Raw genomic sequence first — 15,670 nt, forward strand, 5'->3', positions numbered from 1 at the left:
CCTAATCTAATAGGATTGCAACAATACTTTATTTTTATGAACATTTTAACATAAAAATATTTAGATTCCTAGAAAAGTTGAAAATCACTAAACTGACCCATCAAATATGAATTTATAGTGTTATTTTGGTGAATTTAAAACTGTTCTTTTTTTCTTTTTCTTTTTTGTTTCTTTTTTTTTTGTTTTTTTTTGTTTTTAAAGCTTCTTTTACACCCTGCCTCGTTGGAGAAGAATTGAGTTAGATTAAAACCTAAATTTTGACGAGCTAGCCTTTTAACCTTGGCCTATATTCCAATTTAAATTTGCTCAAATTTGATATTTTAACTCAAAAGTTATGACCTACTCCTTCTCTTTTTCCCTCGTCATTTTGTTTTTGGTCTCTTTTTCCTCTCCCAAGCTCTCTAAGGTTCTCATTGCTTTTGTAACTTTGTTGGACTTTAAAGTACTATTGATGATTTATATATATATATATATATGTGTGTGTGTGTGTGTGTGTGTGTGTGTGTGTGTGTAAAACTAATGAAAGGCCCCTAAAATTTGTGTATTTTTTATTATTTATATATCTGTGTGTGTGTGTGGAAAACTAATGAAAGGCCCCTAAAAACTTTGTGTTTAATCTTTATGACAAAAGTTTTCAAAATACCTGTTCTACCCTTTAAAACATTCAAATAGAAAAAGGCATAAGGAAAAACAATCAGACAAAAGTGGTCCAGCATTAAGCAAAGTTCACATGGCCTTCATTAAAGCAAATACAAAAGAAGACAAAGAAAATACAGCAAAAAGAATGAAAGGACAAGTCAATGACACTTTCAAAAATAATACTGACATTTTCAACAGATTTAGAAACAGTGAAAGCAAAAGTGACAAACCATCAAGAAAAAGTTGACGAGTACCCAGTGAGATGTCCACACCATTCATTTGTAATTATTTTTTATACAATAGCACTCCCATTCATGTCTATAAAGGGGAGTTTCCCTTCATTGTAAACACACCTCAACACCTACACAACACACCTCAACTTGCAAACTTTGTAAACTTTTCTTGTAAACACTTCCCTTGTAATTATCTTCTATACATCAATAAAAGTTCAAGTGTATATATTCAAGCAATCTCCAAGTCTTAAGTAAGTTTTTCTTTCTTTCTTTTAGTGTGTTCTTTTAATTAGATTTTCAGTCCAAAACATAGAAGCACTATTGTGGTTATATTATTAACTTGCTAAACTGACAATCATACTTTGCTCAAACACTCTGTTATAGTTGAACGTTTGCTATACAAATAACTAGATATTAACCAATGTACCTTTGTGTTCAGCCTTATACTTGCATTGTGAGTGGCTGTCATGATGAAACATGTCGAGTTCCATATGCAAGGTTTTATGTCTACTTGTTATAATGGTCATCCAACTATTTAACGGGGCATTTTCTTTTCGAATTTGGTATCACATGGACTGTGATGCTCTGCTTAGGATCTCATTTTGCATATTTGGTGGCATTATTCTTAATTTTGCTTTTGAAACCCAACATGTATTGGAAAACAGGGACTAGAATTAACAGTTGAAGCATTCAGAAGAGTAAATAGCCAACATCTAAGGGCTTGTTTGGAAGTGAAAGCACTTTTGGTGAAAGTGTTTTTGGGTTCCAAAAGCACTTGAAGTGCTTCCTGCAAGAAGTACAGGATTCACTTGCACTTTTACTAAGGATTGATTTCAAAAGCACTTTCATCAAAAGTGTTTTCAGTAATTTTAAAAACACTTCCAACCCTAACAAATACTGGCAGATGAACCGAGAATTTCACTTGAAAGGAAACCTTAGTCAGCTGATGTGTTCAAAAGTATGCAAATTCATATGAAAGAATCATTGTTCCTCACCTCTTGGAGGACAGAAGGGTCATAATAAAACCTAGATGACAGCTTAATTAGCCTATCCATGCCCTTGTTCTCAACAATAGCATTCTTATTTGCGCCACTTCCTGCCAACTAAAACACAATAATGCACGAGCAAAAGACAACTAATGCAGCACTAAAATGTTTCACCAGAAAGTAGCACCAGTAATTTTCTATGTAGCACAAGTAAATGACAACTAATGTATTTACTCACAAGAATTGTGGTCCAAGAGTTCTATATAAGACATAATAAAAGTCAAAATTTAAAACCTTTAATTTTGGATTAAAGCTTGATAGAAAACAAATTCACATCAAAATTGATAGATGTGATTTATGTTGGAAATGTGCCCTAAAACCAATCATATGATGATACTTTACGGACATTTCAAACTAATGTAGTTTAAATGTAAAGGGCAAAGATTATTGTTTGAGCCGTCTCATATAAATGTTATATGCTTAAACGATAAGTCCAAGGAATATGTGATTGGAAGAATGCGATCTAAAGAAGTTAGATTCATGAGACCATTCTTTCGTTGACACATCCTAAACGTTCCTGATCATAGGATTGTCAATTGGGCATTAACAGTCCGTTAAGATCAGTACGTGCTATGTCTTCTCTCAGGGAGAGTGACTAGTCTCGAGTCATTGGTGTGTGTGACATCAAGACAAGTACGTAGGTGCTCAATAGAGAATGAGTTCACTGAACACGATCAACGAAGAGTTCTCATATTCATGTCACATGAGAACTCATGGTTGGGATAATGCAAATTAGTCTTTTGACCTGAGGCATCACAGTTGTCTTGTGGTTAGGTCCTTAATCTTTGATTATGTCAAAGTCACTCCATCAGGAGGGTGTCCATGGTATTGTTGGGGTTAAGCCACTTAGCCATGGAGGCAAGTGAATGCGCAACAAGGGATCTCTAACCTTCAAACTGTTTGAGGGAGAATACTCTATGATATGATTAAGAATCTTTGGCCAAAGTATGAATGAGATTTAGGAATGTGTTCCAAATCACATTCAAGGTAATCATATAAGCACAAGACTCACATTGGATAGTAGACATGAATAAACTATCAAACCAAACAATGTGGTCAAGAGTATTGTATTAGAGAAAGACCGTATTGCATTTGTAATCCTAAAACTGAATAGGTTCTCCACCTCTTCTAATTAGCTTGGGTAACCATGACATGCTGCTAGGCGTCAACCATGGTTTGTGGAAGCCCTAAAAATGTATTATCACTAACGGGAGAATTGAAAGTAAGTTTCAATTCACAATCGATTTGAAAGAGTTTGAATCACCCACTGCCTCGCTAAAAGGAACCTAATGGATCGTACACCGTGTAAGGTAGAGATTGAAGATTCAACGGAGATGAGTAAGAATAATTAAATGGTTTAATTATTTATGGCTAGGATTAATTAATATGATTATTAATCAAACGAATAAGTTCGTCGAAGACCTCGGGATAGTTTTGGACCTTAAGGCCCAATGGGCTTCGAACGTCAAGTCCATTGACTTAAGTTGTATGACAACTTAATGAATAATGATTCACAAAGGCCCAAATAGCCCAATGAATACCCTAAGGCCGACCATTTAGAGAAAGAGTGGGTTTTGACTTATTTACAAGTTTGCCACTCAAATGAATTAAGGTATAAGTGTGACTTAATAGCCAAAATTCATTAACGGGTTGTTTTTGGGGAAATTGGAGAAACACAAACTCTCCTTTCTCTCTAGAAATGGCCGGCCACCTTGGAGGGATCATCTAGCAATCAAACTCCTCCAAGGTCACTCATTTCTTCTCCAATCTTACCTTGGTGTGGAGACTTAGAGGTTCTCAATTTTGGGAACTTGGAGAAACCTTTTCATCCATCCAAATCCATGGATCTAAGATGCAAGGAATGAAGGCCCTCTCTTTGGGTGATTAGCCTTTGCTTATGCAAAGAGGAATCTACAAAGGTATTGATTTCTCAACTCACTTTGTTTTGAGTTGAGTCTTGGTTCACCTATCTACTAGGCTTTGAAGTTCATGGGTTAAGTTTTGTTTTTGAGTGCATAAAAACATGATTCCGCCTTTTAATTGTTAATTGCATGTTGTTGATGTTGCTCAAATGAACTTGTTTTTACAAATCTTCCTTCAAGTGGTATCAAGAGCCTAAGTCTAGTAGTTGGTGAATCCTTTTGGGTTTTGTAGTTCATAGTTTGTGATTTGAATGTTGTAATTGTTACAAGCTTTATTCTTGCTTCTTTGAATGTAAATTTTGTTAGAAAATTTGCCATCTCAAATGTTGTAGATGTAGTTCATATGAGCATGAATTTTGGAGCTAAAATTTGGTGCCATGTTTTTGGGGAAATTCGGCCAAATCCAAAGGGTGGATTTTTGGGTTCTTGTTTGACTTGTTAAAAGTGTTTTAAAGTGACTTTTGGAACCCCTATGTACCCTAGTATGGTTGTATGTTATTTCCCTTAAGTTTGAGTGGTTTTGGTATGTTTTTGGGTGAAGAATGTTCATGGAGCTCTTATGGGTTTTCATGGATGTTCTTCATTGTTCTTGATATGTTCTTGCCAAGAACAAAAGGTTTGGTGTTTTGATTCAAAGTTTTGATTTATTTCATAAAGTTTTTGTTTTGAAATATTTCTTATGTTTAAATATCTTAGATATTTGTTTTGAAAAATTAAAGAAATTTTAGTGGGTAGGTGAGTAATGATTTATTCCATTACACACACCCCACTTACAAAAACTTTGAAATTTTTTTTTTTATTACTTTGCTTCAAAACCGGCCACCCTACTCAATTAGGGTCCTTGTGGGGCTTTTATGCAATTACATAAAGTTTTGATACTTTTGTGTATTTGTACTTTGACCCAAAAGTTTACGTTTTTACGTAAAGGTCCAAAATCACTAAAAGGACAAATTGTTTTGCTCCTTTAATGAAGTTTTAGCTTTTGTGGAAATTTTTGGGTTCTAGTTGTAATTACATGAAGTAGTGGACTCTTGTGTTTTTACAAAGTGACCCCAAAAGTTTAAGTTTTTGCAAAATAGCCCAAAAGTTGAGGTTAATTGCACTATGGCCCAAACAAGTTGAGGTTATAGCATTTTGGCCCAAATTAGGTAGAGAACAAAATTGTTTTGTCTCTTTAAATGAGAATTGGATTTTCATTTCATTTAGCTCTATTTAAATCAATTCTATGGATACAAAAACCAAATGAAAATGTTGCATTCAAGTTTAATTAGTTAAAGCGTTAATTAATTAAAGAAAGGGTGATTATGAACCTAAGCCTACTATAATTGAGCTATGTGAAAGGCCGTTTCAAATTTGTTTGAACCATGGGAATGTGTAGATTAAATTTTGGTTGTAATTTGATATGATCAATTGTTGTAAAAGAGCATAAGCTCTTCTTTACTTTAAAGTAATTTGATTTGATCAATTGTTGTAAAAGAGCATAAGCTCTTATTTACTTTGAAGTACTCATTTCTTGTTTTATTCGATATGCATGAAATTGGAGTAGTTGGGTCCAACGCCCAATAAGACAACACGCCTTAATGTGATTAAACGCGTAACTAAAATCAATCTCCATCCCTAGACCGAGATTCAACACTAGGCTCGTGTTGAATCGAATCAAAGGTTCATAGTCATCCTAAGGCCCTAAGGCAACTATATAGTCCATCAATGAATGCAAATCTTATGTTAGTAGTACCATATAGTCTTGCTTTAAAAACCGTTTTAAAAGCATAGTGGGAGTATTATATACTACTAAATCAATCATATGGACCAATAGTTGTAATAGGACCAAAATTTTTTAATTGGATTAAAATGTATGTTTATATGTGATGAGACCTAAAACCCTCAACCAAACCATTATTAAGTTGATAAGCGAGAGATGCTTTGAATATCTCTTCGTGGCCTTCCACCGTGGTAGGCTCCAATTGTTTGTGACTTGTACACCGGCTTCACCCTATCATGGGGGAGTACAAAGTGCATGCTTACACTCAGGAGGAGTCTATACGCATATGATGAGGTGAGTGTAGGCAACGAGGATGGCCAATATCATATCATTGTGAGGCTATTCTTGAACCCCTTCATGAACTAAGCATGGTGGGAATAACTTAACTAAGTGCAATGGCGCCGATATCATATCATTGTGAGGCAACATTCTCTAGAGGCCAAATAAGATAGGTACTTGCAAGAGATGCAAATGAGTAAGCGTACTCTCTCATTATTATTAATGCTAGCTGATATCGTATCATCGTGAGGTGGGCTTGGTAATAGTGAGCCTCCCATACCCTACTAAGAGTTTCCTCCAAAACTCTCGAATTCCGATGAGGGATATGGAATTTGCCAAAAATAGTGGGTGGTGCTATTTGATTTAAAGACCCGAATCAAATGGCTTAAAATCAATCAATTTATATTCGTTATGTATTTGTTTACCAATATATTTGCAAACGCTATCCAAAACTTGACAAAGAAAAACCGAACGCTTTAGTTTCCGAACTTGGTACCACAATCCCATAGATTGTCTTGAATGGCTTGTAGATGTAACTAAGTAGTCTCATCCTCACAATCTTCCTATTGATAATGTATCATTGGAAGAATATGTTAGATAAGTCTAAACATGAGAAGGACAACACTTTTAATGTCATAATTCTTCAAATACAAATTGTTGTATGAAGAAATAAGAGTTGCTTTGAACAACCCTTAATCAACACAAACTTTAGTGCTTGTTTCTTTGTTACATAAACAAGGAACTTTTGAAGTAAGCACAAGGGCATGGACACTTTATGTGCCATGATTCTTCACTTACAAATTGTTGTATGAAGAAATGAGAGTTGCCTTGAACAACTCTTGAAAGTTTGTTATTATGTTTAGAACAAAATGGTTGGTTGACAAAAATAGTCCATTTATATGGACTTATGATGATTTTGAAGTGTTAAACCACTTAACGAGACGGAAACTAGGCAAGGACTTCACCTTTGTGTCCCTATCCTAATGGTTCACTAAGTTTATTGTAAACTATATAGTGAACAATAACCGCACGCTCTCCAAATCGTTTGATGTGTATAACACATTTGAAATAAGTTTCAAGAGAGATAGTGGGAGTCTAGGGACCATGACTATTGTAATCAAAAGGGAAGTCAAATGAAGAAGGCAAAATAACTCCAAGGGAACAAACTTTCTTTATGAAAGGATGGACATTGGAAGGGGTATTTGCAAGAAATGTCTTGCAAGTGTCAAGAACACACCTTTCGAAGGTGTTGTAAAATGTTCTTGAATAATTCAAAACAGTTGGTTCTTCTACTTGAATACATGATTCTGTATTAGCAACTATGTTTTACAATCGTTGTAAAAGTGTGGCTAATAAGAAGTAGAAGATAAATGAGAGAAGAGAAAGTACTTCACATTCGAAACGTGAATCAAATATAGATCTCTGCGAAAGCGGATTGTACTTACTTCCTCATATGAACTACCAAAGAAATTGGAAAAACCAAAGATTGTCTTTACGTCCCAATTTTAAAGGAACATAATTCCGTCACAGTTGTAGAGATGGATGAATGTTTTGTTTGACAAAACATTGTTCTTTATTAATGAATGATTAGATTATGGTAATCTAATTAATTGTCTTTGTAGTAGAGATGATGTGGTAGTGTTAACTGTTTAAGAATATAACGATGCTTAAAACCCAAAAGGTTGCAAGGTAGTGACTAATCCCAACTGAGTTGTGATACCTCTAAAACATAAGTTACGAGTTGGTCATAGATGGATGCTTTGGATCGTTAGATCCGGATCCAATACCTTCTTGTTAAAATTGTATAGAGGCGAAATGTTCGAATCTTTATTCTTTTGGAAAGAAGAAAGAATCACAAAGTTGTTGAGGTTAATTCACTTAGATGTTAGTGGCACTTGTCCACAACATAATACTACTCATGTTGTATGACATTCACCGAAGATCACTCTCGGTTGGACTATAGTTTATTTTGAATAAACACAAGTCCGAATACTTTGCAAAAGGTTTCAAAGAATTCAAGAAATGTAAGTAGATGAGTAAGACGTCTAAAGTATTTACCTCCTTAGATTTGATCCAAGGAAAAAGTAACACTTTAGATTAATTTCCTTGAAAAATATCAAGGAAAGTAGCATCGTAAGATAATGAATTTCTCCATTAGGAGAAGAATGAACATAAATAAGATTTAGTTCGTTGGACATTATCAATTACCCATATATATATGATATATACTTCTAAGACATGTTAGTTGTAGAGATCCATCCATCATGGATCTTAGCAAGCTAGTGGGAGCTATAAGCGTCTTATGAGAAAAGATCAATTGTTTGATTTCTCATAAAGATGTAAATGAATCTTTTGTTTACTAGGTTTACAAAAGATTAGTGGGAGTTAATCGTATTCCTAAATTTAAATATATATATATATGATATATATATTAATTTTTGAAAATGAAAGGAATTCTTCATCGTTAAAGTTATGACTTTAAACATTCTATAATGATAGAATGTATATGGGAGACATATTCTATATACATGGGATGGAAATCTATAATGATAAATTTCAAGATATAATTGGATTATATCAATCCCTAAAATAGACAAGAGATGCTAGGAAGTTTCTCATATGATGATAAACTTCAATTAGAATGACAATTCTAGTGAGACTAGGAAGTTGTTCTTCTCAAAGGGAATGTACCCTTTGACTCCCAAAGAAATAATGCGTAAATAGAATCCTTTATGCATACGCAGAAAGGTGATTTATGTATTACATATTGTATGAAAACATTGATATAAGTTGTACCTAGAACGGTACAAGATGATATCAGTGCAAACCCAGGATCAAAACCATGGCAACTGTCAAGTGAATCCTTAGGTATTTAAGAAATACTAAGGATGGATTCCTCAAGAATGAGGAAGAATTAGAGTAACGTAATGGAAGCGTAAATGTATTAGATTATGAATCTAATCCATCATAGAATATCTCTTCATTATGAATGAAGTGATAATGAGATATCTCTTTATTATGACTAAAGAGATATTTGGGTGGAAACGTTAAAAGTAAATGACTTTAATGTGTTCCATCATGTATGCAAAATATATTGCCATATAGAAGCTTACAACATTGTTGTTTGGATGGGAAAGTTCATTCATGAACTCTCCATTCGGTTCCAACCAGAAAGTGTATGACACTAATGGGGCGATAGCTCAAGCCAGGGAATCAATGTCTCATCAAGGTCCGAACTCAAATGAGAGACTGAACCACATGATTGAGAATCATGTATAATGGTGACGTCGTTATTCTCAAGGTTGCTTCTATGGATAACATATAGATATCCATTGTTTAGGCCTACTACTCAGCCATTTATGAAATGAATTACAGAAGAGGTATCATCAATGATGACTAAGCTTATTGGCTCTAGTGCAAGTGGGAGATTGTTGGAAATGTGCCCTAAAACCAATCATATGATGATACTTTACGGACATTTCAAACTAATGTAGTTTAAATGTAAAGGGCAAAGATTATTGTTTGAGCCGTCTCATATAAATGTTATATGCTTAAACGATAAGTCCAAGGAATATGTGATTGGAAGAATGCGATCTAAAGAAGTTAGATTCATGAGACCATTCTTTCGTTGACACATCCTAAACGTTCCTGATCATAGGATTGTCAATTGGGCATTGACAGTCCGTTAAGATCAGTACGTGCTATGTCTTCTCTCAGGGAGAGTGACTAGTCTCGAGTCATTAGTGTGTGTGACATCAAGACAAGTACGTAGGTGCTCAATAGAGAATGAGTTCACTGAACACGATCAACGAAGAGTTCTCATATTCATGTCACATGAGAACTCATGGTTGGGATAATGCAAATTAGTCTTTTGACATGAGGCATCACAGTTGTCTTGTGGTTAGGTCCTTAATCTTTGATTATGTCAAAGTCACTCCATCAGGAGGGTGTCCATGGCATTGTTGGGGTTAAGCCACTTAGCCATGGAGGCAAGTGAATGCGCAACAAGGGATCTCTAACCTTCAAACTGTTTGAGGGAGAATACTCTATGATATGATTAAGAATCTTTGGCCAAAGTATGAATGAGATTTAGGAATGTGTTCCAAATCACATTCAAGGTAATCATATAAGCACAAGACTCACATTGGATAGTAGACATGAATAAACTATCAAACCAAACAATGTGGTCAAGAGTATTGTATTAGAGAAAGACCGTATTGCATTTGTAATCCTAAAACTGAATAGGTTCTCCACCTCTTCTGATTAGCTTGGGTAACCATGACATGCTGCTAGGCGTCAACCATGGTTTGTGGAAGCCCTAAAAGTGTATTATCACTAACGGGAGAATTGAAAGTAAGTTTCAATTCACAATCAATTTGAAAGAGTTTGAATCGCCCACTGCCTCGCTAAAAGGAACCTAATGGATCGTACACCGTGTAAGGTAGAGATTGAAGATTCAACGGAGATGAGTAAGAATAATTACATGGTTTAATTATTTATGGCAAGGATTAATTAATATGATTATTAATCAAACGAATAAGTTCGTTGAAGACCTCGGGATAGTTTTGGACCTTAAGGCCCAATGGGCTTCGAACGTCAAGTCCATTGACTTAAGTTGTATGACAACTTAATGAATAATGATTCACAAAGGCCCAAATAGCCCAATGAATACCCTAAGGCCGGCCATTTAGAGAAAGAGTGGGTTTTGACTTATTTACAAGTTTGCCACTCAAATGAATTAAGGTATAAGTGTGACTTAATAGCCAAAATTCATTAACGGGTTGTTTTTGGGGAAATTGGAGAAACACAAACTCTCATTTCTCTCTAGAAATGGTTGGCCACCTTGGAGGGATCATCTAGCAATCAAACTCCTCCAAGGTCACTCATTTCTTCTCCAATCTTACCTTGGTGTGGAGACTTAGAGGTTCTCAATTTTGGGAACTTGGAGAAACCTTTTCATCCATCCAAATCCATGGATCTAAGATGCAAGGAATGAAGGCCCTCTCTTTGGGTGATTAGCCTTTGCTTATGCAAAGAGGAATCTACAAAGGTATTGATTTCTCAACTCACTTTGTTTTGAGTTGAGTCTTGGTTCACCTATCTACTAGGCTTTGAAGTTCATGGGTTAAGTTTTGTTTTTGAGTGCATAAAAACATGATTCCGCCTTTTAATTGTTAATTGCATGTTGTTGATGTTGCTCAAATGAACTTGTTTTTACAAATCTTCCTTCAATTTAGACCTTGCAGAGCAAAGAACAGCAAACTTTAGCAACAGTTTTGTTGCCTTGTTCACTACTGTTATCAATACATAGGAGAACTGCATCAATTCCACCATTTTCAGCAACGGATGTACGTATTTCATCATGTAGAAAATCGAAGACCAATAAATAACAGAATTAGAATAAGAATATATTCAGCGTACAATATACAGATTACTTGTTAGTAAATTTCCATATCTTTGAGACACATTTGCGTCAGTCACAAGTCATAACGATAAATGAACAAAAAGGACTTTTCACATATAGTGAGAGAATAATGAATTGTTTAATTGTCTTTAACTAACTTACAGGTCCACTGACTGAACATTAAACTATGAAGGCCAAACAGGTTATTATTAAAACATCAACTCTTAATTTGTATCCCATCAGATTACAAAATTCTTACATTGACAGCGACAGCCTTTAAAGCAATGCTTGCTGAAACAAGACTAGATGAGCTAAGTCCCACTCGTATTGATTCAACCAGAGCTCTAACGATTTCAATCTTGGCAAATTTTTGCGCATAACCATAAACCTGAAATTTGCAGTTACAGAATTATTCTTCAAGGAATCTAATTTAAACACTTGAATGAAAATGTTCCCATAACTAAAGAAGCTGCTGGATATCCGATCATGAATTATGACTCAACTCATTAACTTGCAAAGCCAAAACCCAATTATCATCATGTGTTAAGAGAACCTGTATAGCATCGTACAAACTCTCAGTGCTGACTTCCCTTTTTACACTCAATACTCGCAGAATAAGCTCATCAATCTTCATCAACTCCATGAATAGCTCTTTTATGACCTCATTACTCGTTGCAGCCACAACAACAATAGCAAAACCATTACTTAAAATGTCAATATCTCAAATCCATCAGTTAAGATACCCACCAAAATGCTTGGTCCACCACTTGTCCTAAATGCTTCTCTACTCTGCAAATCTACAACAAAACGCCAGAAAACTACTCACAACTAATCCGTAAGACTTAGAAAGACTTCACGAGAAACCAAATAAGCAAGATAGATTGTCCATTGTACCATGTTGCAAGGAAGCCAATGCCCTCAAAGCCAAAACAAAAGCTTGTTCGCACTCGACTTGAATCTTAAGACCAATCGAACAAACGATTTCAACCTCCATTTCTAGAAGCTATTGCTGCATTCCCAGAACCTTTGGAATTACACAGCTCAGTAAATTTAACGAGTAAATCCACAAGTTCATCTTCTACTTGACGGTTTTGACTGCAATTCAACTGACTCAATCTATCCAAACATTGTAACACAGGATTGTCCTTCACATTACCATCTTCGAGGGCTTCGGTGAGCTCCATGCCGAGATCGTCCATGTTCTCCTTCACCACCTCGTCGAAGGCTTCCTGCGAGATCGTACGAGCGGCTTTCTTGGGTGGGCCTATCTCTACAATTTTCGGCACCGTCCCATCGTACTGGATTGTGCTGGTGCTGGAGATGGATGATGGTAGCAGAGTTGTGGGGTAAAAGGCAGCACGCTGATTTGAAAACGAAGGATGGTCTGATATTTATTATTATTTTTTTTTTTTAAACAAACCGTATTATGTAGAGAGATGGGCTAAGTCTCACAAAGACTAACAATAATGTGGTTCAAACTAAACAAACACGTTTTATGTATTAGGGGCCGTTTGTTTGCCTTCGTTAGCTCTCGTTGGACTGGATTAGATTAAATATTAGTGCAACCTGTGTTTGTTAGCTTACGAGACTAACTTTGATGATACTAGGGAGGACTCACCTTGACTAACAACGTCTCTAGCTAGTCTTAGTGAGACTTCCTCCCCCAAAACCATAGGGCTAGCTAAGGCTATATCCAACCGACCCGGCCAAAGGGTTATAGAACTAAAAATAGCTCGAAATGACACGAAAACCGTTTCCAACCGAGGGTAGGCCAAAAGGCTCGTGAGCCCTACCAGGCCAAAACCACCAAATCAGGCCAACGGGTTGGCCCAAAGAAGCCAGCCAGCCAGCCCCGGGCCGGTTTAAATTTTGAACTCCAACAGTTACCTGGGGTCAGCATGACTCCAGCTAACAATGGCTAGCTGACGTTATGCTGATGTTAGGTTACTGTTGGATTTGAATTTTTTTTTTTTTTTTTGGGGACAAAATTTTTAAAATAAAAAATAAAAAATTGTAATTTTTTTCCCATAAATAGCTAAGTCATTCCTACACCATTTCTCACATAATTTTCACCATTCCATACTATCTTCATTTTATTTCAATTCTTCACATTCTATTCTCTTACATCTTCCAATAATATTTCCTTCAATTTTTTCAATAATTTTCAAATGGCCACATCTGTAATGAAAGGTAGGGCTTGGACCCGAAAAGAAGATGAAGCTCTTTGCAGAGCTTATAGATGGGTCTTGGAAGATAGTGTGAGGAGGAGTTCTCAAACAAGAGAAGGTGTTTGGACTCATACGTCCAAAAAGTACTATGAGTTCTACTAAGGCACGACTCCACCGAATTCCCATAACCACGAGAGTTCTTCTTTAAGATGGAAAAAACATCTTCATCCAAGTTTGAATAAATGGCATCAAGCAGTGTTAAAGGCCAGAAGCAAACATGAAAGTGGAGCCAATTACTACGACGAAGTAAGTGTTTTCATAAGTTATTTTAAATATTTAATTATATTACATTTAATTTTGATACGCCCCGATCCCGATGTCCGTGGGACATCGGAACGGTCACATGTTGGCCAACACCTGAGGGTGACGAAAGCCATTTATTGAAAATATGAGAACTAAAATATGAATAAGATAAAAGAAATTTAAATATAATTAATATGCAAATGAAGAACGTGTTCAGAGCATATAACTAACTAGAACACTAAAAGAAATAATATAAAGTTGAATGAATAAAAGAATGGGTCTTACACCGAGAGGACTCGAAGATGCTGATACGGAAGTGCCTTGACGCCGGGATCATACGCCTCGAATCTAAAACCTGAGGGGGCGCAAAACAAACGTGAGTGGACCAAGTTGATATACATATATAATAAAACAATTATCAACATACTAACCCCCAAAGCTTTATGAAAACTAATAGCATAATAAGTGTTAGGTTTTCCGAAAACCCTAGGATGCCATAAAATATCTCATAAAGCATATCTCGTATATAGTATGCTAAATAATTGTATCAGTATAATATCTCCCAGCCCAATGCTAGCACCATGTCTCTCTCCCGAAGCCATAGATTATTTTCTCCCAGCCCATTGCCAGCTCCATGTTCCTCGTCTCGAAGCCAAGGATTATTTCTCCCGGCCCACAACCAACACCAAATCCTTTCCCCAGGCGGAATAGTAACCACTAGATACGCACAAAACATTAAGCATAATCTTTCTAAACATAGGTACATATATCTCAAAATCATCTTCATAGTATAAAGTCATCCATCATCTATACTATAAAGAAGTGTGTAAAAACATGTTCTAAATAGTATATCATCATCCATCAGATATGTTGGAAATATGCCCTGAAAGTCAATCTTTGGAAGAAACTTTTCAGGACAATGTAATGATGTATATATGACTCTTATACATCGGAAGGCAAAGATACTAATTAGGACTATCTCAATGAACAAAATATGTCCTAAATGATGAATCCATGGACAATGGATTGATGGAAGAAGTAATATAATGATGATTAGACTACAGAGACCTTCTTTTCATAACCATTATGTCCAAAAAGGTTCCTGGTCATAGGATTGTCGGAGGGATACTGACAATGCATAGACCGGTACATACTATGTCTGCTTCAAATGGAAAGATGGAAAGTCTCATCCCATTCGTGTAGTGACACTAAGACAAGTATGTAGGTGCTTATTAAGGGAATGAGTTCACTGAACACAATCGAACGAGAGTACTTACATGGAGGTCTACTCACATGTCAAGCAAGTAACTCTGAAGGTTGGAATAATGTAAGTAATCCTTTGACCTAAGACATCATAGATGTCTAATGGTTAGGTCCTTGATCTTTGATCATGTCAAACGACATTCCATTGGAGTGTCCACGGCATTGTTGGGGTTAAGGTATCTAAACATGTAGGCATGTGAATGATCAACAAGGAATCTCTGATCCTCGTTATGAGAGGAAGAATACTCTGAGATATGATTCGGGAATCTTCGGCCGAAGTCTCGAGTGTAATAAAGGAAAACGTTCCTATGCGACTCAATTGAATCATATAAGAAAGCATAATCACATTAGGGGTTTGACATAGTATATCCATACCCTAGTGATGTGATTGAGAGTATTGTTTTAGAGAAGGATCGAATTACATTGTAATTCCAACTGAATAGGTTCTCCGAATAAACTTCTACATTAGCTTGGGTAGCCATGATATATGTTTAGATGTCACTCATGGCTTGTGAGTTCTTCTAGATGATTAAATGTAGTCATCAAAGAAGAAGGTGAATTAAAAGTAAGTTTTAATTCACTAAGTGGATGGATTAAATATAATCAATTGGATTGGTGCCAATCACCTCACTGCCTTGCTAATTAGAACCT

The 15,670-nt window shown here is 35.7% G+C and overlaps 1 protein-coding gene across 1 annotated transcript; it reads right to left on the bottom strand.

The window, feature by feature from the left end:
* Positions 1–1,671: 1,671 nt before the first annotated feature.
* Positions 1,672–12,958, bottom strand: LOC125472114 (armadillo repeat-containing protein 6 homolog). The gene is given in 8 exon segments (XM_048573182.1): positions 1,672–1,975; positions 11,121–11,245; positions 11,547–11,673; positions 11,797–12,005; positions 12,008–12,082; positions 12,180–12,271; positions 12,273–12,669; positions 12,904–12,958. Coding segments are annotated over 8 exon segments (1,215 nt in total). The 3' UTR covers positions 1,672–1,840.
* Between the last annotated feature and the right edge of the window lie 2,712 nt (positions 12,959–15,670).

The sequence above is a fragment of a genome, unplaced genomic scaffold (genome assembly GCF_019419815.1).
Source record: "Pyrus x bretschneideri cultivar Hongxiangsu unplaced genomic scaffold, Pyrus_bretschneideri_v1 Contig64, whole genome shotgun sequence".
Taxonomy (NCBI): Eukaryota; Viridiplantae; Streptophyta; class Magnoliopsida; order Rosales; family Rosaceae; genus Pyrus; species Pyrus x bretschneideri.